This window comes from Mus caroli, unplaced genomic scaffold (assembly GCF_978045245.1).
Source record: "Mus caroli unplaced genomic scaffold, Mus_caroli_1 scaffold_7, whole genome shotgun sequence".
Classification (NCBI taxonomy): Eukaryota; Metazoa; Chordata; class Mammalia; order Rodentia; family Muridae; genus Mus; species Mus caroli.
Window position 1 is genome coordinate 100,492,586 of NW_028227262.1, and position 25,204 is coordinate 100,517,789.

The 25,204-nt window shown below is 44.7% G+C and overlaps 1 protein-coding gene and 1 pseudogene across 4 annotated transcripts; one reads left to right on the forward strand and one right to left on the reverse strand.

Annotated features, from left to right (window-relative positions):
- Nucleotides 1-4,122: 4,122 nt before the first annotated feature.
- Nucleotides 4,123-5,810, forward strand: LOC110295596 (GTPase IMAP family member 1 pseudogene; annotated as a pseudogene).
- Nucleotides 5,811-7,710: 1,900 nt separating this feature from the next.
- Gimap8 (GTPase, IMAP family member 8) lies at nucleotides 7,711-23,309 on the reverse strand. 4 transcript variants are annotated; one of them, XR_015047644.1, is made up of 6 exons: nucleotides 23,012-23,213; nucleotides 19,656-20,313; nucleotides 19,396-19,438; nucleotides 13,971-14,597; nucleotides 10,502-11,930; nucleotides 7,711-8,115 (listed from the first exon to the last, which is right to left on the reverse strand). XR_015047644.1 is itself a non-coding variant. In XM_029479000.2 (6 exons), exons 2-6 carry the CDS (start codon nucleotides 23,101-23,103, stop codon nucleotides 11,284-11,286), a joined length of 2,067 nt encoding a protein of 688 aa, XP_029334860.1. In that variant the 5' UTR covers nucleotides 23,104-23,132; nucleotides 23,254-23,309; the 3' UTR covers nucleotides 10,250-11,283. The 4 variants fall into 4 exon arrangements, 3 of the variants coding, with proteins under 3 accessions (XP_029334860.1, XP_029334862.1, XP_021021440.1); XM_029479000.2 differs by lacking the exon at nucleotides 7,711-8,115 and adding an exon at nucleotides 23,254-23,309 and having other exon boundaries at nucleotides 10,250-11,930; nucleotides 23,012-23,132; XM_029479002.2 differs by lacking the exon at nucleotides 7,711-8,115 and adding an exon at nucleotides 21,783-22,448 and having other exon boundaries at nucleotides 10,250-11,930; nucleotides 23,012-23,096.
- Nucleotides 23,310-25,204: the final 1,895 nt, after the last annotated feature.

The following is a 25,204-nucleotide window of genomic DNA, read 5'->3' on the forward strand; positions in this document are numbered from 1 at the left end:
TTTAAAAATAAAAATTCAAAAGACAAAATTAAAGATAAAATCAAACAACAAAACCAACAACAAAATCCAGAGCCTGTTGGTAAGAACCCTATAATCCTAGCTACCTGGGATACTAAAGCAGGAGGACCACAAACTCAAAGCCAGCTTACAGGATAGAGAGAGTTCAAGGCCAGTCTGGGCAACTTTGTGAGAGAGACCCTGCCTCAAAACACAACGTTTTAAAAAGGAGCTCAGCGGTAGAGTGAGCTTGTTTACCATGCACAAAACTCTGGGTTCCATTTTCTAGTGCAGAAAACAACAATGGAGGGCTATGAGAAGGACAAGGAGAGTCTAGAACCATTGCCAAAGATGATGAACTAGTAACAATTTGTGAAAATCAGACTACACTCAATTAGCCCATGGATCAATAAACCTCTGCACTACACTGCAATAACCAACTCAGAAAGTCTGCAGAATGAGGAAAGACCATAGAACTTGCTAGTGTGACCTAAGTGGTCCCATGGCCCATGTCATCACATCGCGTGCAGCCTTCTCTCACACAGTGATGGGCTATCTCATTAGCTCTCATGATGCCTAAGAGGGGAAGTAGATGCCAGCATAGATGGCTAGATTAAACCTTGGAGTAGATAGATTTCAATTCCAGGGTCTGGGGATGTGGTTCAGTTACTAGAATGTAAATTTAGTATACAGCAGGCCCTGGATTATCTCCAGCACTCCATCAAACATATATAATGGCACATGCCTATAATCTCACCAATCAAGAAGTGGAGGCCAGAGCAACAGTTCAAAGGCATTCTGAGCTATGTTGCTAGTTCAAGGCCAGCCTGGGCTAAAGAGATCCCACCTAAGAAAGGGGGTGGGGGTGGGGGTAAGAAAATGACTGCCATTCCAAAAGTCCTCTGTATTCCCTATCCATTTGAAATATGTGGAAAAGCCTTAGAAGATGAGCATGAGATGGCAGGCCCCCAGGAGGAGTAGCCTTTGTACAGTGATCAGTTTGGGAGACTGTTGTTATAGGAACATAGCTAAAAGTCAAAATATGACTAGAGGTAGATTCATGGTCAGAGGCTAGAGGTAAAGACAAGCCTCTAAGAGCTATTCTTTTCTTCTTAGGTTACAGCTCCTGCTGGGGACAAGATATTACTGTCATGTGACTGTGACAAGATGTCTTAGATCTAAGGTCTCTTAGCCCTAAGAGGGTAAGTTTTGTAGGGGAGACATCCACTACAAAACATGCTCACCACCCTACTGGTGAGACTTCCTCTAGCTTTACATTATCAGGCTTCCTCTGAACAACCTGAACTCAGCTCAGAAGGCTGGATGACTTCTGGCAGGCTCTGGGAAGAAGCCCATGCTCACACCGGAAACAAAAGTAAGAGGTGGGGACCTCCCTGAGCCCAGTTAGAGACTGTCCCAAGGAAAGGCGAGTCTGCACCAGGGAAGGAAGTACCTGGGAGGGAGAGATCTGAGTTGCACAAAGCACTCAGCACCACTGAGTGGGTGCTGAACAAGTCGAGCTCACTGAGGAGCAGCTGGGTCCAAAGGCAGCAGGACCTAGAAAGTATGACTTCACACTACAGGACTTGAAGGATGCTTTGAGTTTCAGAGCGTTGGTTACAACAGCAAGGCAGTTTTGCAGTACAGGCATTCCTATGGAAGAAGATGCCTGCATCCACCCCCATGAGTTAGATGATGCTTGCTAGAAAGCATCTATGGAAAAAACGAGAGAGAGAGAGAGAGAGAGAGAGAGAGAGAGAGAGAGAGAGAGAGAGAGAGAGAGAGAGAGAGAGAGAGAGAGAACAACAGCCAGGCAGTGGTGGTACACGCCTTTAATCCCAGCACTTAGGAGGCTGAAGCAGGTAGACTTCTGAGTTCAAGGCTAGCCTGATCTACAGAGTGAGTACCAGGACAGCCTGGGCAATACAGAGAAACCCTGTCTCGAAAAACAAACAAACAAACAAACAAACAAACAAACAAACAGCCATATCATACACTCCCCAAATAGAAACCACAAAAAAACCAAAAGCTGACATGGTGTGAACCAGTCAAACCTGGGAACTATCAAAAATGTGACAACCCTGCAGCTGTGGCTTCCTCAGCTCCAGGCACAACGGTGTCTCTCAGGAGATGTTGAAGGATACCAACGTGGTCTTCATGTTTTGTTACCGTTCTTCCTGACCCAAGTTGTCCAGAGTCCTCTGAGTGGCAAAGTCTGTGACTCTTCTTACCATTGGGTCGGTGAGGGGACCAGGAGAACAAATTCCCAATCTGGGGTCCCTGGTCCAACTGCATCAGAGATACCAGGAGGCAAGAAACATTTACTAAACATAAGGCTTTGGGACTAACTGTGGAGAACAAACAAAATGCCAACACTAGAGAGGCTGAGTCAGGAGAAGCAGAAGTTCTTAGACAACATAGGCTGTACAGTGAAGCCCCGCCCCCAAATCAATAAAACAAAAAAGGTATAGAAACATGTTTATGAATCAAAATCTCTATGAAAATTATTTTAGCTGTCCATAGATAATTTCCAAATTTCTGGCTTGGAGAGACTTTGCATTAGACAGATTTGGAGACGCCTTGGAGAACACACATTGTCAGATCTTACATATTTGACCCCCTCCAACCAACAGTTCAAGTTTTATCATTTATGAATTGGACTCTTCAAGTGAAGCTCCTGGCTTAGCTAGGAACATCCAGATGTGTCTGCATGCTGAAGGGATTGCAACGCTTCCCCCTGCCAATATTCTTCCCACAAATTGTCTCGTGGACTTTCTGGATCCCCTGCAGAACACTTTCACACTTGCCTCTTGGACAGGATTTCAAGGTTCTGCTAGATTCTCTGTCTCCAAATCTTGTGGCTGTTTCTTCATTTCTATGTCAGTTCCTGAAGTTTGGTAATTTCCACATGCAAAATAGTTAATGACACAGGACTATGGGGTGAGTCCTACTGAAGGCTGTAGGGAGGGGGAGAGTGTGTCCATGCAGAAGAGAAATTCCCTAAGGTTGAATGGTAGCCAAACCTGTGTGTGCTCAAAGACTCTCAGTCACAGATAGACTTTCAGTGTTTTCACTGAATGCCCCTTCTTCATATTGTACCCACTGGAGGGATAATGGGAAGGAATTTACCACCTGGAACAGTCTGAGCCGAGACAAAGAGGTAGACTCGGAACTGATGGAGAAGCACACATGTAAGGACGCAGATTATAGCCCTGGGATCACAGGGGAGAAAACTGGACAGATTCAGAATCTGTTTTCAGCTGTTGTTAGCTGAGTGAAATTAGGGGGGAAATGAGCTGGAAAAACAGACTAATGAGAAAGTGTGTCTCTGTGCTCAGGCACATATGACCAGGGAGTGCTCAGTGGTATTGATGAGTGTGAAGATAAGGCATGATCAAGTCACTTATGAAACCCTCAGCGCTGGGGAAAAGAACAACAAAGGTAGAAAGGAGGTACTAAGTCCCCCCCCCCCCAGAACACACACCATATCCAGATGTGTCTCGACAAGCCGGCTTTACTTGAAGACACTGCTTAGAGGTCAATTTCTTTTCCAGTTCCCAAACTCTCTTCTTCCATGTTTCCCTAGGGTAGGTAGGACCCAAAGTCACTGAGTAAAGATTGCAGTTCTCAGAGTTGGTCAGCTTCTCCGGGGGACAGCTACTGACTGTAACTTCTACTGTGACCTGGAACCCCAGGGAAGTTTTACATTTGAGCTAAAGATTGCATGGAGTGTACAGTCCAACATTCCTTTGGTCTTTTGTACTTGGAGCCCCTGAAAAGACATAGCCAGGCATGCCCAGCACTCTCCCAGTGTGACTCTAACTCAAAGTAGTGTGGTTGTCTCTTCTGGTGCTAGAACTAGAAATCTAGATATCACCCCAAAATGATTGGCACAATTCAATATCAGACAAAATGTGCCTTCTGTGTCTCTAAACACTTGTCTGTCCCCCCCCAGAGCACACACGTAGATTCAATTCCTTGCAGACAGAAGCCTTGCTTTGTCGCCAGGAAGTCCTGTGCCTTGGACCTTGCCTGATATTGTAGGTGGGTTTTGCCCGATTGCAGAAATGTGCACATGAAGGAGGGCACCAAAACTGATAGAAGCACGGGGTCAGGGAGAGGAAGATGGAAAGAGATGAGAAGGCGCCTGTGGTAAGAGCCCTTTTCTGCAAAGCATCCTGGCTGGTGTGTGAACTCAGAGTAAGAAAGGGGTGGAGTCTGGAAGCCCCACCCCCCTGGGATGAAACAGCCAGACCTGGGTCCTGCATTCGGCTGTGTCTCAAATCCTGTCCTCCTGGGAGCTCAGAGCTTTGACCAGCCTGTCAACTGGTTCCTACAGCATGAACGGAGGATCCTGAACCTACTCTGGTATCCACAAAAAAAAAAAAAAAAAAAAGACACAGGATGGGAAATCCAGTCCTAGAGTGAGCTTCACTCACCAGGTCCCCAGTGTTCGGAGGATGGGAAATTAAATTAACTGGGTATTGGTATTTGGAGTCAGGGAGATGACTGGGTGGATAAAGGCTGCCAAACCTGATGAGCTGATTTCAGCTTCTGAGCCCACATGATGGAGGGAGGGAACCGACTCCTGAAAGTTGACCTTTAACCTCCACAGGACATGGCTGTTTGCCCCCTAAGTAAATAAAAGGTAATAAAATATTAACCACGAGGAGGGAGCTGGCTTGAGACAGGCGAGGTAAAGACGGAAGAAGGTGAATGGACTTTCTTCAACAACCCTGAGAAAGCCCCATGTTTTCTCCAGTCTTGAGGTGTGTCCTGGACTGAGCACTTCCTGTGGTTACTCATGGAGCACGTGGTGGGCTGCAGTGAACCCTTGTCTCAGTCAACCCCCATGCTCCACACCCAGCATCCTGTGGGGACATAAGAGTCAAAGCAGTATCAGGTCGGCCCGTGTGTGCAGGGCCAGAGACCCTGGTAAACCCGGGGGTTATAAAAGAACACTTTGTTTATAAAAAAGAAACGCTGAAGGAGAGAACCCAGATGCAGAAAGGAGAGATCGGGGAAGAGCCTGAGCTCAGAGAGCCCAAAGCAGATGGGAGCACCAGGCCTCCCAGGGGAGCACCAGGCTTCTCAGGGGAGCAGGCAGTGTGGGTCCTTCCCATTTGTACTGAAGGCTTGAATACAAGGTGAATCTCAAAGAAAAGCCTGTGTCTCTGACACAGTGCTGCCATATCTGGTCCTCAGACTCAGAGATCTCTTGAGCCTCGAAGGAGCCTCAGCTGAAGTTCATCCTGGTGGGCAGCACCTGGACAGGCAAGAGTGCCACTGGCAACAGCATCCTGGGCCAGAAGTGCTTCCTCTCCAGGCAGAAAGCTATGCCAGTCACCAGAACCTGCACCAGGACCTAGAAGGTGGGTCAGCTGGCACGTGGAGGTGGTGGACACACTGACATCCTCAGCTCTGAGGCCCCCCTGCCCGCTGCTTCGTGCTCAGTGCCCAAGCCGCACATGCTATTGCTGGTCACCCAGTTGTGACGCTTCACCTCGTAGGAGCTCCAAGCACTGGCCATGGTAACGAGGTGTTGGGGAGCAGGCAATAGCGTAATGGTGTTCATGTGCAAGGAGGGAATTACCTGGATGGCGATTTCCGCTGTATTTCGTGCGTTGCAGGGACAACAGTGCACTGAGGGAGCTGGTAGCCGAGTGTGGGATTGCATGTGCACTCTGGACAACCCTGCCACAGGCAGTGACCACAGGGCACGGGATGAGCAATTACTGGGCCTACTCCCAAGCCTTGTGAGGGAGCTCTGCAGGGTTGGGGTGGGAAACTTACTAGTCCAACGAGGTGTATGAGTTGGTGCAGAACCAACTCACCAAGATGGCAGAGATGGTAGAGGCATGCATGCAGAGGCCCCTGGCACCAGGCTGCTAGCCCAAGTTGTGGGAGTGGCAGAAACCCCTTACCTCTCTGAAATTAGGTGTGGCTATCCTGCTAGGGTCCTCCCTGCTGTTCTAGTCCCTGCCCTACTGGAATTTACCCAGATCTTTGCCAAGATCAGTTCAGCCTGACAGATTGCAAAACTACTCTGACCCATCTGCTGATGATCATCGAGTGTCTACTTTGCATCTCAGGACTTAAAGATTCCCTTTTCCTCTCTCACCTCACTAGTGTCAATCATCTGGAACTCTCGGCCACACCCACCCGCCTCACAGGGCTTCTGTTTAATCAACCTGTCCTCTGCTCTTTTCCCTTCTCTACTGACCTCAGACTGCCTATCCCTGTCTGGAAGTGTGCATCTCCTCTCTGGAAGAGAAAGGAGAAGGAGGCTTTGTTCTCCCATCCTCTCTTACCCCCACTACCTAAGATGGTTTGGGGTGTGACACTTTTGCCCAGAGTTGATTCTGTTCAACTTAACCCTTTCATCTGTGGGAACACAAGCCACCAACACCATCTGTGAAGACAATGAAGTTGAAAGATAATCAACAAGAACTGTGTGTGGCTGAGGGGAGAAGTGTGTTTTGCTAATAATAACTAGATTTTTACATCCTTCATTTATTGGGTAGATGCCATGACAAGTGCCAGAAATGGTAGAGAGACATGCATGAATGGAGGGCACCAGAGTGTCTTATAAGCATCATCTTGCCTCTTGTGAGATATGAAACCTGAGGCACATTAATGCCTCGATCTTAGGGAGACAAGCAGTGAGGCAGTGGGAGAGACTAAGCTCATGGTGTCAGAACAAATGTGGTGAAGGAAGGAAAAGCAGGCGTCTTTCCTGAAATGGTGACAATTGTATTTAAAGTAGTAAAAGAGGACTCATAATCAAGTGGCCTTGAGATTTTTCTAAATGGATGTTTTTCAACTTGTGGGTTGTGACCATTGGGAAACATTTCTGATGGTTAGGAGCCTTCCAACAATATATTCATATTTGTTGCTACTTCATAACTGTTAATTTGCTTCTGAGCTGTGTCTCAGTTCCTAAGAACACTGGAAATATGTTTTTGGCTGGCTCGTGACCCACAGCTTGCAAACGGTGCTGTTCTAGATTCTTCTTGCTTGTAGATTCACAGGTCGTGCCAGCACTGGACCTCCCCCTCCCTTTTAAGGATTTAGCCAATTTTCAAAGCCCGTTTAAGCTATAAAGGTCAGAGTCTTCAGGATTTCTTTCTCAGGGCAGGAAGAGAGAGACATAAAGCCAAAGGGAATTCTGTGCGGAAGGAGAAGAGGATCCCAGCGTAACGAATAAGCACATGCTTAGTGTATCAGCACAACAGACACTGATGCACCATCAACTCCTCCCACTTTGTTCAGGAGAGATCTGTACTGTATGGATGCTCTGCAGCACAGAACATGAATCTATTTCATTCAGCATCAGCACTTCTGACATTGAAGATCAGGTGGGCTTCTGCTATAGAGGACCATTCAGTGCACTGCCCAATACCCTCTATGAGCTGACTCTACTCCTGAAGTCTTCTCTCTACAAGTCAGGAGCATCACAATAGAAATGTCTCTGGGAAAGGCATAATGTTCCCTGCAGGGCGAACTGTACCCTCGTCCCCACTCCCATTTGAAAACCCATTGCATTCCAGTGGTGACATCACATTGGATGTCACCAATAGATGACAATAGATGGTCAGCATTCTGATGCTTGAGAGAGTGTAAGCAACTCAGACTGCCAGCTCCAAGGGCAACCCTTAGAAAGGATGGGTGCTACCTACTAAGATGCAAGAGACACTAAAACAATGACCTCTGTTTGTCCCCAGCAGGAAGAACACCTTGAGAACCAGGAAACATCAAAAGAGTCACATCTACTATCATTGTCAGTTATCACTGTAATTTGTGCTTCTGGTCCCCAAGCTCTGTGGGCTAGATTTTCCAGCTGTAACAAAGTTGTCTGTGATGATTAACGTTGCTGTCAGCTTGACAGAATCTAGAATCACTTAGAGACAAACTTCTCGGTATAATTGTGAGGGAGTTTCCAAACTGGGTTGAGGTGAGAAAGACCCACCCTAACTGTAGGCCACAACATCATGGGCTGGCGACTCCGACTGAACAAAAAGCAGAAAGTGAGCTGAGTACCACACTTCATCATTCTTTGCTTCTTAATAGTGGTCGAGGTGTAACCAGTTGCCTCCTATTGCTCCCACAATGCCTGTTCTGAAAATAGCAGGCAGAATTTATGTTCAAACTATGAGCCAGAATAAGTTCTTCCCTCCCTTCTCTCTTCCTTAATTTATTGTTATCATGTGTTCAATTGTAGCAAAGGGAAGAACTAATACAGTCCCACTGAATGGTGAGCTATGGCTTCCTCCCAGACACTGTGGCTTCCTTGTGTTCATAAACAAGCAGGCATGAAGAGAAACCCCACCTTGAGTGCAAACTCCCCAGCCAGCCCCACAACACCCAGAGGCAGCTCCACTCCCAGGCACTTCAACATGCCCAGGACCAGAGGATCCCAGGATCCCAGGAGCTTGGTCACACCAGGATCTCAAAGTCCCAAAGGCAGCTTGACTCCCAAGAGCTCAGACACACCCAGGATCTCAGGATGGCAGGATCCCAGAATCACAGGATCACAGAGATAGCTTGACTCAGAAGAGTTCTGACACAACCAGGATCACAAGAAGAACAGGCTCCAATCAGATACAGCCAGGCCAGGTAGCACTAGAGATAACCAGATGTCGGGAGGCAATCGTAAGAATATAAGCAACAGGAACCAAGGTTACTTTGCATCATCAGAACCCAATTCTCCCACCATAACAAGTCCTAGATACCCCAACACACCGGAAAAGCAAGATTCAGATCTAAAATCACTTCTTATGATGATGATAGAGGACATTAAGAAGGATATAAATAACTCCCTTAAAGAAATACAGGAGAACACAGGTAAACAGCTAGAAGCCCTTAAAGAGGATACACGAAAATCCCTTAATAAGTTACAGAAAAACACAATCAAACAGGCAAAGGAAAGGAACAAAACCATCCAGGATCAAAAAACAGAACTAGAGACAATAAAGAAATCACAAAGGGAGGCAACCCTGGAGTTAGAAAACCTAGGAAAGAGATCAGTAGTCATAGATGCAAGCATCACCAGCAGAATACAGTAGACAGAAGAGAGAATCTCAGGTGCAGAAGATACCATAGAAAACATTGACACAACAGTCAAAGAAAGTGCAAAAAGCAAAAAGCTCCTAACCCAAAACATCCAGGAAATCCAGGACACAATGAGAAGACCAAACCTAAGGATAAAATGTATAGAAGAGAGTAAAGATTCCCAACTTAAAGGGCCAGCAAATATCTTTAACAAAATTATAGAAGAAAACTTCTCCAACCTAAAGAAAGAGATGCCCATGAACATACAAGAAGCCTATAGAACTCCAAATAGACTGGACAAGAAAAGAAATTCCTCCCATCACATAATAATCAAAACACCAAATGCACTAAATAAAGAAATAATTTTAAAAGCAGTAAGGGAAAAAGGTCAGGTAACATATAAAGGCAGATCTATCAGAATTACACCAGACTTTTCAACAGAGACTATGAAAGCTAGAAGATCCTGGGAAGATGTCATACTAAGAGAACACAATGCCAGCCCAGGCTACTATACCCAGCAAAACTCTCAATCACCATAGACGGAGAAAACAAGATATTCAATGACAAAACCAAATTTATACATCTTTCCACAAATCCAGCCCTACAAAGGATAATAGATGGAAAACACCAACACAAGGAGTGAAACTACACCCTAAAAGAAGCAAGAAAGTAATCTTTCAACAAACCCACACAAACATAATTCCACCTCTAACAAGAAAATTAACAGGAAGTAACAATCACTTTTCCTTAATATTTCTTAATATGAAAATTAATATTACCAACATATCCTAGTCAATTGGAATTCAAAAATAAGAGGAATTAGAAATTTGTCAGCTGTCTCTCTAATATGGTAATGAAAGAAATAGGTCCAATATGGTACAATCTATATACATTTTCTGCTTGTTTGTACATGACAGGGTCTTGCTGTGTGCCACATAATGGTCTTGAAATCATGCTTCTCCTATCTCAGCCTCTCTATTAGTAGGATTGTTTGTTTTATGTTTTTACAGTATACTATGGTTTTCAGAACAGCTTACATATTTCAAAATTATTTATATAGCCAAAAGAAATGTAAACAATTAATTTGGGAGGTGGCTTGTAAGAGAACAGCAAAGAGTAAGACTGAAGGCTTTGCTTGATATTTATAATTATTGTATCAATTTTGAAGAAGAGGACTTTATAAGTTACTTTTATTCTGAGATGAATGATTTTCAAAATCATCACAGCCAATGAACCAGAATCTTACCCTCACCTAACATCTGTGCCACCCTCCAAACAGAGCCATTGTTCATTGAAACAGTTGATGAATGACTTCATGTATAGACCATTTTAATACACACACCATTTCTTAAATGAATGTAACCTGTTCCCTGTGGGCTGAGAATGACGACAATCACTCAAGTCAAATAGCTTTGACTGTAGCAGGAAATCTGTATCCAAAAATCATGCTTACAATTCATTCCTTGGTGCAGCAGAACTGACGACTCTTAGCTTATCTACTATGGAGGTAAAATCCTTTGGTGATGTGAGGGACATTCAAGTACAGCCTTTTTACCATGAACTCCAATGTCCAAAAACTGTTCTCATTTTGAGTTTGTACTACAGTAAGAGCCAAGATTTTAAACTCTACAAAAAAACAAAACAAACGAACAGACTTTATCTATTTATGTTTGTTAAAAAAACAAATAGTGATATGTTATTTTAAAATATCATACAGTTAATATATTCAGAGTTATTTAAAATTTATATTGAGGAAAATGTATGTATTTTCAGTATTGATGTAGACAAACATCAACATAAGACTGTTCAATCGATTGTTGTATTATATCAAACTACTCTTATAATACTCATTTTTATTTTTATAATATATTGCAGGTTTTGAAGTGGGGAGGGCTCTCAGGGAGGAGTTGGGGTACAAAAGGGAAAGAAGAATGTGGTGTAAGTCTATTATGTTTAACATAATTTGAGATAATGCAATAAAACTTAAATCAAAGAAAAACATTTTCTCTTCCATAATCTCTTTGTCCATAATTTCCTTCTGCCTGGCCTAACTTAAGAATTTATTTACCTGAATATCTACATCCTTCATGAGATGCATTTATCCCTCAGCCTTCCAAGTCATGAACCTTCTTTGAGAGGATCCACCCCACTAGTCCTTCCCCCTCTCATCCACCCCCTCCTCTGTCTGATGGCATCCCTAAACTGTCCCCAGGCCTTAAAACTGCCCACTTGAGCTCATTTAAATGCCATAGTAATTTGGCCTAGTGTTGATTTTAATTGACCCATCCATGAATTTGAATGCTCATCATAGTTCTTCTTGAGACTATTGGCTATTTTCAACAGACCTTTCACCTGGGTCTCCTGGTCTTCACCAGTTTCTTTGTTATTAAAAGCACAAACTCGCCCATTGCACTTTTTAAGTATTTTTTTAAGGGCTTTGTTCTTTGTGTTGTTAGTATAATCATGAAGGTCCCCATCCCCTAGGTCTTCCTTCCGTGTAAACAGCACAATCATATATTTCATAATGTTTCCCTCAAAACTGGCCTCCAGTTGCTCCACCACCGCCTCATCTTCCTGGGTGAACCGTCCCAACTGGAGAACCAGGACAAAAATCTTCATGCCTTCTTCGCAGAGACTCAAACAGTGATGGATCTCCTCCTTTAACCTGGAAGGATCCTTTTCAGTGCCAGGCGTCTGGATGAATGATGGAGTGTCCACAACCACAACATCCTGCCAGTCCAGTGTCGTCTTGCCACTCTGGCTGCAACTGGTGACCGGCTGAGCTCTGAGCTGAGAGAAGAAGGCAGGCCTCCCCAGGATAGTGTTCCCAGTTGCACTCTTTCCAGCCCCACTCCTTCCCAAGAGGATGATGTTTAAAAGTTCTGTTGCAGAGGAAATTGGGAAGGATTCATGACTGTGGGATGATGCAGGTTCATCGTTTCACGTTATTCAGAGCACTGGTTTCCTAGTTAAGCTCACCAGACATCACTGAGGTGACATCACTGAGCAGGTCTGTCCCACACATGAGACTGGCTTCCCAGCTCATGTGGTCTAGGAATTCAACAGAGGGACTTAGACAATCTCCGCCCAGTGCTCATCTATGAACATAGCCTATCTTCTCTCTCTGAATCTACTCTGCTCCCTTCTCCGGGACCTCTTCTTAATCCCTGGTACCTAAGAGAAACGATAGCCTCTTATCTTTGCTGACTCCATATATTTCATTTCTATCTTCTGCTGTTTCTGTGACTAAGTCTCCCTATTGCCAATTCCTGATAACCATAACGTCTTTGCGAAAGATCTTTGAAGTATTTGAAAATCAGGTCTATACAACTGGATTTTCAGGAAAATGCAATCACATGTTCTATCAATAGATTACCAGTTGTGTTGGTTGTCTCAGACTAAAATTCATTTAAAGTATGATGAGCCTTACTGTGTCTTTTGCTAATGAGCTGAAGGAACTTCCTGGTTAAAATAAATGCCCAATAACACTGTTCTTTGTGACTTTGGTGATGGAGGAAAAGTTCCCTATAAATGGTATTTGCAGGTGCAGAGAGATTTGATTACATTTACTCTTTTGGTGTTCCTAATGCTTTTTCACTTAACCACGTTTCTTCCCAGTGGTCCTCCATCATGAATTCCTTGTCAAGTTGCTATTGTCTACCTTAAACCAAAGAGGGTGAAAATCCCATCTTGCTCTTCCTTCCAGGAACAACTAATGAGCTACTCATGCTGAACCCAGCCTAAGAGTTCTGCCTAAAGGTTTCAAATAGACCAATTATCTGAACCAACATATACATGTGCGTGCACACACACACACACACACACATACACACAGAGCACACACATGCTCCCAAACTCACATCATGTATTCCAATCCTCATTTCTATACTTATAGAAAAGATTATGTCACCAACCCTCTCTGAAATCTAATCCAACCTTCCTGCAATTTTAAGGCCTATTTCCATCTAGAGGCATGCTCAGTCATTCCTATTTCTTTCTTGAAGTTGCTAATGTATTCTCTGTTTGTCTCCCTTTCTTCCTGGCCATCCAAACCCTATCTATTTCCTAAAACTTGTTTCCAACTGAATTTCTGCAGATGCTTTCTCCTGGCCTTCCCACTTCCCTGCACTTCTTTAGGTGGCTCCCTGGACCCTGGCCCTCCCTGGGAAATGTGAAAGGGCAGTAATCAGCAATACCCACTTGGAGTACTGATCTTTCTGCATAAGAACATCTGAGTCAGAAGAGAACAGATGAGTAGAAATGGGAAAGATCTTAGACGATGTCAATAGGGGGTACTGAGAAACGAGCAGTCCTTTCTCCACAGGAAAGAGCTAGGATCGCATCACCAATTGCCACATACTGCCATCTACCACGAGCATGGAGGCTATGTCCTTGTCATGTCTTAGCTCCTAAGTCTCTTGCTCTAGTTTCTTCTTTACTTTCTCAGTACACATATGGAAGGGTGTTCATGTGTGTTTAAATGAATATGTATGTGCAGGTATACATATGTGTGTATGCATGGAGATTCTGGATAACAACCTCAGCTGTCATTCCTCAGCCATAGTCTAAGCTGGCTTTTGAGACAGTCTCTCACTAGCCTGGAACTTGCTAAATAGGTAAGGATGGCTGACCAGGAAGTCTCAGAGAGCCATCTATCACTGCCTCCCCAGCCCCGGGAATTCAGCATTCACCACCATGCCTGGCTTTTCTGATGTGGTTTCTGGGGATCAAACTCAGATCTTACGCTTGTAAGGCACATGAGTCATCATCTAAGCCCTACTTACATGTTCATTTAAACACATATGAACACCCAGCCTGGACCTTTTCTCACCCTCTCCATATCCTTCAGAAAGCAACAGCCCCAGGTCATGCTTGATATCACAAGCACTGGGTACAAAACCATCTCCTATGCTCAGCCATACCTTTCTCTCTGATGACGCAAGGCTTGTTGCTGTGGCACTGCACCATCTTCTCGATTTGGCTCAGTAGTTTGCCCACCTGGCTCTGCTCCTCCTCCACAGATGCCCGGTAGTTGAAGATTGTGTATCTTTCTCCAAATTTCTGGGTGAGATTATAGAGAGCATCATTTTCCTTTATAACTGTGTCTAGAGCCTGAGCCTCAAAATCTTCTTTCCTGGTAAAGAGAACAATTGTGAACTCGGCGAATTTTTCTCCAAAAATACGTTTGATGATGCTGAACACATCGTCATCACTCTTTAAAGAAGAACCCAGTGGTGTCACCAGCAGAAAGGCATGGGGACCTGGAAAGGTGTGATTCTTGACATCAGACTCATCAAGCTTCCACGATGAGATCTCTGGAGAATCTATAATCAGAACTTTCTTCCCTTGCCAGACCCTGCTGTGGGATGCAAAGGCCTTGGTGACCCGCTGCTTCTCACTGAACTGAGTCTTAAAGACCTGCTTCCCCAGAATGCTGTTTCCTGCTGCACTTTTCCCAACACCACGCTTCCCCATCAGAAGGACCCTCAGCTCTGGCATTTCTGGATCACAATCGGGTCCTGTGATCTGAGGATGCCTCTTCTTTGAACCTATGAGACAAGAAAAAAATAAAAATAGATCCAGCGTCTCCTCCTGCAGTTGAATATAGTTGTGACCAGTTCTAAAAGGCCTCATCCCTCTGATGGAGCAGGACTCTAATCTCAGGCAGAACCTAGCCATCTAGGTGGGAATCATGGAAAGCAGGAATGAACTACGAGGAATTCAGGAAGCCCAGGATTTTCCAGGAGAATTGCTATGCTAAATTGAGCTCCCCATGGCCCTCATCCTTCAAAGGTATTAGAGCATGAGGTCATTGGCTAAGGCAGCGGCTGTGACAATCTGATTATAAAATTCCCTTTAGTCATATACTCACACAATAAAATACCCAGTTGTTGGTTTGGGTTTTTTTTAACTTGTATGAAACTCAAAACTATGCTGAATGTAAGAAACCAGACATAAAATCTACATTCTATATGATTTCATTATCTGAAGTTCAGAACAGGACACACCAATCTATATTCATAGGAGTCTGGGGAGTGGTTGTCTATCAGAGGAGGCTGTAAGAACTGTTGTTCTTCACAGAAGAGAGAACTTTATGTATTAACTTTCTGGTAACAAAAAAAATGCTTGACATTCATTTTTATTGTTACATTATTTATAATAGAATAACTAACCTAGACATCCATCAACAGATAAATGAAGAAAATGTGATATGGGGTCTAGGGAGATAGCTCTGTTTCTAAAGGACTTGACTTATAAGCATGAGGATTCTAGTTCATTGCTAAGAACCCACAAAAAAAAATAAAAATCTAAGTACAGTAGTACACAATTGTAATCTCAGCACTGTGGAGGCAAAAACAGATAGATACCTAGGGCACTTTGGCCAGATAATCAAGTGTACAGGTGAGTTCCAGGCCAGGAAGAGATCCTGTCTCAATAAAAAATCGCATGGTGCCTAAGGTTGTCCTCTGGTCTGCACATTTACACACATACACAAACATGTTCACATGTACAGGCACACACACGGATGCACACATATAAAAATGAGAACACCCACTCACAAATGTGATATATAAATATATGTATGTGTATATAATGAGTGCAATATATACATATATAAGCATATATGTATATTGTATATATATATATATATATATATACCTATGTGTGTTTACATACATATATACACATATATGTGTGTATATATGCACACACATAGATGTAGATATACATGTATATAGTTACATGTATTTGTAAATTTTACACATGTAATATTACATATGTGTTGCATGCATATGTAATATTACATGTGTAAAATATTACAGATACATGTAACGTGTGGATATACATATTAAAGTCTAATCTGGCTATAAAGAAGAATAAAAGTATGTCTGGATAGAACTAAAAAAATTAAGTTCTTCCTATGTCCTTTTGGACATCTTGTTCCCTCTGTCTCTCACAGTGCACCTCTGCCCCACCTGCTCTACTCCTGCCATGCACCCAACAGACTGTACCACACTATGGAGATCTCTGCTGATCTGTAATCATTGCTGATCTCCCAAGAAATGGGAAAAGCTCAGATATGCATCAACTAATGACTGGAAAATTAAAATGTGACACACATACACAACATGGACATGGTGCTCTGGTCAAAGCAGGGAGCAGGAAAGGGGAATGAGGGCGGGTTCTCCTGTGGAGGCAGGGGTGGTAGAACATAGGTAGAAGGGAAGTAGATAAGAGTAGAGGGGTTTAAGGAGGGAAGGGATGTGTATATTGAGGAGATGAGGGAATGCAAAGAGGATTAGCCAAAGCAAAGGGGCTATGTAAAACCTTACAGAAACCTACTGTCTTACAAACTCTTCCCAAGATAAGACAAAGGGAAAGCTTATTATTTTCCACTTGTTATTTCTTTCAAAGGAGGGCTCCTTCAGTACAGGAGAGCCCATATGGTGCAGTGGATAGTAGCAGGTACTTGGAAAGAAGGCAGTGACCTAGAGATCTTGTCTTTCTCAGCCGATCATCAGTGTCACATGATAGATTCCAGCACATCCAGACCATGACCATAAGCAACATGTCTGATGCAAACCTAGTTGAGACTCCCAAAATATCCTCTACTGACTGCAAGGTCAGCAGCAGCTTCTCTCTAACCTGACATCCTGAGGCCAAAAAAATTTAAAAAATCATAAAGTTCCTGGCCACAGAATTAACCCAATTGCTTACGAGCATCCAATCTGCAATGAGCCCGATTTCCTCAGAGCCACCTAATGTAGGCCAAGTCCCACTGAACACCCTCTCCTGCCACCCTGGCCTCTGGTGCTGTCACTACCTTAGGTCAGGTAGACTGGTTTTGCTTAGTCACATGCATGTTCCTGAGAGTTTTTACTGAAGGACATTGTCTGAATTTTGAATCCCAAGGCCTGTAAAAATCAGTACATTGATAAAACACCGTCATTCCATAATTTTTTTGTAATTATATTTTTATTTTTTCCTGACTCCAATTTTTTGCTCTATTATTTTTTATTATATATTCTCTTTATTTACATTTCAAATGTTACCCCCTTTCCTAGTTTCCCCTCCAAAAATCCCCTATCCCCTTCCCCTCCCTTTGCTTCCCAACCCACCCTCTCCCATTCCTGGTCCTGGCATTCCCCTATACTGAGGCATAGAACCTTCACAGAACCAAGGCTATCTCCTCCCATTGATGACCGACTATACCATCCTCTGCTACATATGCAGCTAGAGCCACAAGTTCCACCATGTGTTTTCTTTGATTGGTGGTATAGTTCCAAGGGGCTCTGGGGGTACTGGTTAGTTCATATTGATGTTCTTTCTATGGGGCTTCAGTCCCCTTCAGCTCCCTGGGTACTTTCTCTAGCTCCTTCATTGGGGATCTTGTGCTTCGTCCAATGGATGACTGTGAGCATCCACTTCTGTATTTGCCAGGCACTGGCAGAGCCTCACAGGAGACAGTTATATCAGGCTCCTGTCAACAGGCTCTTGTTGGCATCTGCCTAGTGTCTGGGTTTGGTGGTTGTTTATGGGTTGAATCCCCAAGTAGGGCAGTCTCTGGATGGTTGTTCCTTTGGGCTCTGCTCCGAACTTTGTCTCTGTAACTCCTTCCATGGGTATTTTGTTCCCCTTCTAAAAAGGGTTCTGAGCTACTGGGCTAATATCCACTTATCAGTGAGTGCCTATCATGTGTGTTCTTCTGTGATTGGGTTACCTCACTCAAGATGATATCCTCCAGATCCATCCATTTGTCTAAGAATTTCATAAATTCATTGTACTAAAGGGCATTGGCTGAATTTTGAATCCCAAGGCCTGTAAAAATCAGTGCATTGATAAAACACCTCCACTCCGTAATTCTTATAAAAAAAAAAAAAAAAAAAAAAAAAAAGAACGCCTTCCCTGGCTACTAATGTACAAACTGTACACATAATATACTTATCATTTTAAATACTTTGGGGACTGAAGTACATGTATGTTATTTCTTAGCACATGATGTCAGTTACAATTGTTATTACTACTAAATGTCATAAGTTACTTTTTTATTATCTTAGTGTACTTTAAGAGGAAAGGACCTTGTCTGCGTGATTCACTGTGCGAGTTTCAGTTCTTACACAGGGCTGACCCAGAAATAAGCTAAAATGTATCTGTGACTTCATAGGCTGGTATGTCCTCACTACAGACGTTCTAGTTGCTATTGCACAGTGACCCATGTTGCTACAAAGGACACACAACTAATGGAAGTCAGTACAAAGATGCCATGAGCTTGTGCCATTCGTGAGGAGTGTTTCCTTGTCCTGAAGTAGAAATTTCTGGTTTCTTTGGAGACTCAGTTGTGTCATGTAATGTTTTTCTAGAAACTATCTCATGAGAGGATGTTTTTCCTAAAGCATACATGTGAGAGGATGTTTTGCTGAGAACAGACACCTGATGTTTTTCTGGAGGCAACCTGGGAAAGGGGCATGTGATGTTATGCTAGAGGGGCTGTGTGAGAGAACATGTGATGTTTGGAAAGAATATAAGTATAGCTCAATGGACAGTGGGTGATGATGGGTGGTATTTGTGTGCCTTGCCATTCTTTACTGGTCATCGCTGGGCTTTGCTGACACTGGTCTTTGCTGATGATGCTGGGTAGTATTGGCAGGCCTTATCATTCTTTGTTGGGCTTTCATAGAGAGAAATGCACCCAAAAAACTTCTGGTGGTGTTCTGGTGGCTTCTTGCCATTTCCTCATATTCCAGCCTATTGGCAGAGCCTTGCTGTTTCTTCTGGATTGATCTCCCTTTGCTGATTCATTTGTGAGATCTGCCATTGCTGATCTGTGTTGGTGTTTTGCTAGAGGACTGAACTGTTGATATACTGACAACAAAAACTGGACTCGCCACCAAAGAACTATTTCTAAACAGGTTTGCTTGCCCCGTACCCTAATAACGCCTCTTTTCCGCTACCTCTGGAGGACGGTGGGCTAGAGAGGAAGTGGAATGCTTATTAAAGTAGGTTGGGAAAACGTATGCCAACATGGTCCCCTTCAGGAATACTAGACTTATGTCCAGGAAGAAGAAACTGAGTTAGGCGGAAAGCCACGGAAAGCAAGTCAGGCTCCATAGAACGACAGAGGAGGCCAGGGACACTTGCAGTGTGCAGCACCTTGACCTTTGACGGCTGCTTCTGTGCCAATTCACACATGTCAGGAGTCCTCTGGGAATAGGTATGGATACCCACAGAGGATGGGTCTCCATGTATATTCTGTGTCTTATTTGTTAGTTTTCTCACTTTTCTTTGGATGGGCAAAGTATTAGAAGAATGCAGACGTGAGTCTAAATGTTTAGGTGATCAACTTACCACACAGAGTTTCCCCTTCATATGTCACTCCAGTCCCACAACCCTAGAAAATAAGAGGGAGGATGACACACACATGCCTAAAGGAGGTCATCTTTTCACACATGGCAGATGGAGACACAATCTTTCATATCCAACTCATATCCTCTCAGTGATGAGTCTTTGGGTTGCTTCAGGTTTTGCTATTTCAGAAGATGCTGTGGTAATCATGCAAGCTAGTCTATTGATTTAGGTTTATCTTCTCCCTCCCCCACCAATCCTACCTGGACTCCACTGCTTTCCATTTTTAAGGGCTCAAAATATGGCCCAGGGCTTTCCATCATCAAAAGTTCAATTGCATCAAGAAGCTTGAACACCTGCAGTTCCCGCTGCTTCTTGTCTGCCTTGTTGTTGAAAGTACAACATCGTCGACTTCCAATGTTTTTAATCAACTCCTTCAGAGACTCCTTGCTCTCGATGTAGTTCCACAGGGAGTCTTCATCCAGCTCATCTTCCCGAGTGAAGACCACAATCATGTGTCTGTAGGCTTTAGGGCCAATTTTACCCCAGATGCCTTCAATGGTCTCCCTGTCCTCCTCTGTATAGTGGCCAATGGGAGTGACCAGGAGCAGCACACAGTGATCATCAGCTAAGAGCTCCAAGCACTGCTGCAGGTTCTGCTGCCTAACCTCTGGACAGCTCAGTGAGGAGAAGAGATCTGGGGTATCGATGACAATGACCCGCTTCCCTCTTACTGACACACTCTCGCTCTGGCACCTGTTGGTTACCATGTGATCGCTGAACTTGGACTCGAACACGGCTTTGCCCAGAATGGTGTTTCCTGTGGCGCTTTTGCCTGCACCCTGTTTCCCTAGCAGGAGGAGCCACAGTGTGGATGTTCCCTGGTTCTGCTTGAAGTTGCCCTCCTGACCCCGGCTGGCACTGTTGAGACAAAAGCAACACATGAGTGCTCCATCCATGGCAAGAGGAGAGGGGACAAGAGGAAAGCTGTCCTCCTTGTTCCTGAGAATTTAAACTACTCGGTTGGGAGGCAGCTCAGCTGTAAGGTCTTGCTTCACAAGTGTGAGGCTCCTGAGCTCCACAGTGGCAGGTGCTTGTAATCACGGAGCAGCAGAGACAGCAGTCACCCTGACAGCAGTAGCCAGCTAGTCTAGCTTGCATCCCTAGCTTGGTAGGGATGGAACCAAGGGCAAGCTAAGCCTCATCTCCAGCCCATGAGTTCTGATTACAAAGTTTGATATTTGCTCTAGAGGGCTCAATGTACTCAGAAAGTTTTAAGGAAGAACACAAAGTCTCCATAAGCTCATCTCAGAAGTGGTCAATCCTAAACGTGTGCTTGCTTCATACAATTCCAAAAGCTGGGACAACATGTTAAGACATTAAAAGTTATTGGGATGAAATGAGTATAATCTGTATGTAATTCAAACTCAAACTTGAGGTCTAGGGGTAGAGTTTTATGATTGTAATGCATTCCCCCAAAGTTGGAAACTTCATCCAACATTCAGCAGTGTTGGGAGATGAGACCTAAGAGATAACAAGGGCACAAAGCCTCTGTTGGCCCGATCTACTCACAAGTAGATTGATGCTATCTGGTGGGAATGTGTTGCAGAGTATGAGGAAAGTGAATGAATGTGCAGTGCTGAAGAGATGACCCAGAAGTTAAGAACACTTGCTGTTCTTGCAGAGGACCTGGGTTCAGTTCCCAGCACCCACATGGTTGTTCACAACTCTCTGCAACTCCAGGTTTAGAGAATCTGAGTCCCTCTTTTGGCTTCTGCAGTAGCTGCATGCATGTGTTGCATGTGCATTTTTAAGTAAATAAATCTTTTCAAGTGAGTCTGTACCCCTCCTGTTGCTTCTTATATACCCACATTTCCCTTCTCCTCATCATAGAACAATAATATGAAGGCCTGTGCCAGGTGTGGACCCCTTGATCTTGGACTTCCCAGCCTCAGATATTTGATGACATCAGTATATAATGCACTAAGGCAATCCATTGGGCCTGCAAGTAGATGGACAACCAGCACTCCATCCTTGTGGAAATATTAATTAGTGACTAGAAGTGGTTAGAAGGGTAATCTGGTTTCATGAAACAGTGTCCCCAGTGCCCTCACCGCAGTCACACCACCTTCTCACTCCAGGCCAAAATCTGTGACCTCAGGGTGAGTCCCTTGCAACCAGTTGACAGAGAAAAGGACGACCTGTTTGACAGATGGTTCTGTACATGTGGGCACCACCAACAGAGGACAGCTACCTCACTGTGGCCAAGGCTTGGGCATCTCTTGAGAACACGTTGGAAGAATATTCTCCCCATGGGGCAGAACTTTGAGCAGTGCACCTTGTTCATTACACTAAAAGAAGAAATGGTCAGATATGCAACTATTACCAACCCATGGGCTCCAGCCAACCATTTGGCTGGACGATGTGGATTTGGAAACAACATGGCTGGGAAATCGGTCTGGAAGAGTTGTCTGGAAGGACTGCAAGGAAGACAAGCAAGAGAACTTCTGAATGCCCATCAAAAACTGACCTCAGCAAAGGAAGAGCTTGACCATCAAGCTGACAAGGTGACCCATTCTGTTGGTGCCAGTCATCCTCTCCCCCAATCACCCGATCATCAGTCAACAAGCTCATCACAGTGGCCACAGTGACAGGGATAGGGACTATACATGGGTCTGGTAATATCAAAGTATACAGGCGGGATTCATGGGTCAGCAATTCATGGGTAAAAATCAAATGGGAACGACACTACTTGACCTCAGCAAAATCTTTGCTTCCAGTCCCCAAGATCTTACACTCTGTTAGCACAGAGGTCTTGGTTACAAAGAGCAAAATGTTTCCACCAAAAGACCATCATCACCCTATCCTGGCGGTTGAGTGAGGAAGTCTGTGAGTCCTGCTCTGTCTTCCCTGGATGCTGCCCAAGGGTACCATGAGTTCAAACATTGGAAGGAGCTTCTGTGATACAGGGATTCTTCCCACATCAAGGTGCAAGTGGTCCCAGAGAAAAGAGATCAGAGAGGCCTCCAGATCCCAGCGGGGGAAGACGTTTAGTCCTAGACAGTGAGTCAGTCAGCATAAGAAAAGGAGTTAGCAGGTGAGGGCCAGTTTGGATTAAATGTACATAAACTCAAGACTTCCTTCAATACATGACTAACTGGATCCTTCTGTGAAAGGACTAGAAATTGTTCAAAGAGAGAATACAGGACACAGACACTGCCATCTGCTCCTCCAGGAGACCAACAGTCCCAGTGACAACCAGTGACTTCCTTCTGGGAGTCCAACCCCTGAGACTCTCCCTGCTGGATCTTGAACCTCCCTGTCTGCCACACTTCTGTCCTCTTCTTCCCCCTTAGGTGTGAAGCCTTTCCCCACAGGCCTCTTGGCAGGCAGCTGTTCCACATTCTTTCTTGGGAAAAATACGGTACATCCCTACTGGATCTGGTTGGAGTGACATAATTCCAGCCAGGGGAAATCTTTTCTAGAGCTCTTGAAATCCAACCCAACACAGGGCAGACTGCCTTCCACAGTCTAAACTCATCACCCCCCCCCCAAAGCTATAATAGCTCCCCACACACACACACACACACACACACACACACACACGTCTGAAACATACCTCGGTCTTTCCCCCTGTCCTACTGATGCTTCACAGCTTCTGTGCTCTGCCTGGCTTCCTGCAGCTACTCCTTGGTAGGATGAAGTTGCCATCTCTGCCCTCAGGTCAGTGGAAGCAAATCCTAAAGAGGGCCAAGAGCCACACAAGGAGAGTTAAAGATTTACCAGGCCACCCCAGTCTCCCTGGCAGGAGGATTCCCAAATGTTTCTAGGAAGAAAGAGGTTTCTAGAAGCATGTCTTACATCAGTAGAGCCTGAGAAGGAGCTCAGAGCACATAGGATGAACACGGAAGGGGCTTAGGGAGGGGCCGGTGTGAACACAAAGGCACAGGTCTTCTGGAGATGCTCTTGGGTGCCACCATGTGGCTGTGGGAGCGCAGTCATTCACACGGCTACAGACCAAGATGGTAACAGAAAGGCCAACTTGGGTCTTGTCCTAGTAAGCTTCAGCTATGAGTGTAACACATCTAGAGTCATCTGGGTAGGAAAAAAAAAAAAAACCCACGACTGAATGATTGCCTATAACAGACTGGCCTGTGGCCATGTCTGAGAGCCATTTTCTTAATTGCTGATTTATATTAGAGTTTGTCATGGTGGCCTGTGTCATCCCTGAGCTGTGTAAGAAAGGCAGCTGAGCAAGCCAGAGGGAAAGGTAAGCAGCACTCCTTCATGGTCTCGGCTTTAGCTCCTGTCTCCAGGTTCCTGCCTGGAGCTCCTGCCCTGGCTTCTCTCCTGCAGATTATCACTTGTAGACTGAAATCAACCTTTTCCTTCTCAGGTTGCTTTTGTTCTTGATGTTTATCGCAGCAACAGAAAAGCAAACTAGAACAGGTCTATTCTTTGCAAAGACCAAAATCGGAAGTTTTGGATGAAGCCAGTTTGGGAGTAAAACCCAGCGGACTTCCTCTTGGCTCATCCCCACCGCCATCTCACTCAGCCTGGACTGATCACACAACGTAGATAAAACCACCAAGGAATCATTTGCTTTCTCCCAGAATAAAGTGCTCCCTCATGGATGAGAAAAAGCTTTCCCCCAGCTAGCAAAACACAGTAATGTTTGAACCTGAGTTTTCACATGACTCACAGAATTCACGGTGTCCCAGCAACCTAATCTGATCTGTACTTCCTAAGCAAGGGGCACACTGAGAACATCGTGGTTTCCTTGTTAGAAGTCTAAAGTGAAGTGTGCTTATGCTATAAGGATCCTGAAGGATTTGGGGAACAGGGCACATACAGACTCATACACTGGCAAAGAAAACTGCCCTACCCCCCCCCCCCATCCACTCACCTCACCTTAATAAAGAAGGTCCACTCATAGAACAGTCCCCACCTCCCCTGGGCACCAGGTCAGTGCATAGAATACCATCTCATTAAAATGTTGAGGTGAAAACTATAGACTAGGATATACAGGTGCCTGTGAGGCTGAGCTAAGGGCTACCAAGCTCTTGCTGCTCCAAAACTGAGCCGCCATGGACTTGGGGGCGGATCGCGGGGAAGGGCAGGCGTCCTAAAGGAAATAATAAGCTTTGGAAGAGTGCTTAAAGTGAAATTAAAGCTTCCCACAACTTGTTCGTGACTTAGCAGGTTGACGATTGGTTTGCTGAATGATTTTGCTCTGCGGCCTTTCTGGTTTGGCTCTAAGGAAGGATGGGGTCTCCTGCCCTCTAGTGGCCGTGTGTAACGACACATGAAGCAAATGAGAGCCTGAAAGGTCCCTGCTGACTCTCCTCTCAGTAGGGACAGGACAAAGTGGGACTATAAACTAACAGAAATTGCATAGGGAGAAAGATGCGATCATGCAAGGAAGAGTCTACGACGGCCATGAATTGTGTTAGACACAGAGGCTAATCTGTGAGTCCCGCACTTTAAGACCAGCACTTGGGAGGCAGAGGCAGGTGAAGCTCTGGGAGGTCCAGGCCAGCCAGAGCTACATAGTGAAACTACGTATCCAAATACAAACAGAAAAGAAGAGGAAGCATTTGCAAGGATCCCACAGTCTCAGGTCAGGGAAGCCGCGGAGCCTGCCACAATGTAACTACCTATGGGGTGTGAGCACCGTGGTATGTTGGCGAGCTGTGGGAGCAAGGGAGAATATGTGCTGTACACCCTGTGCGGTGCAAAAATAACCTTCACTCTAGTGTTTGTGGTGATTGTTGGGACAGCCATGCTGTGATGGCAAATCTCTGGCTGGGGT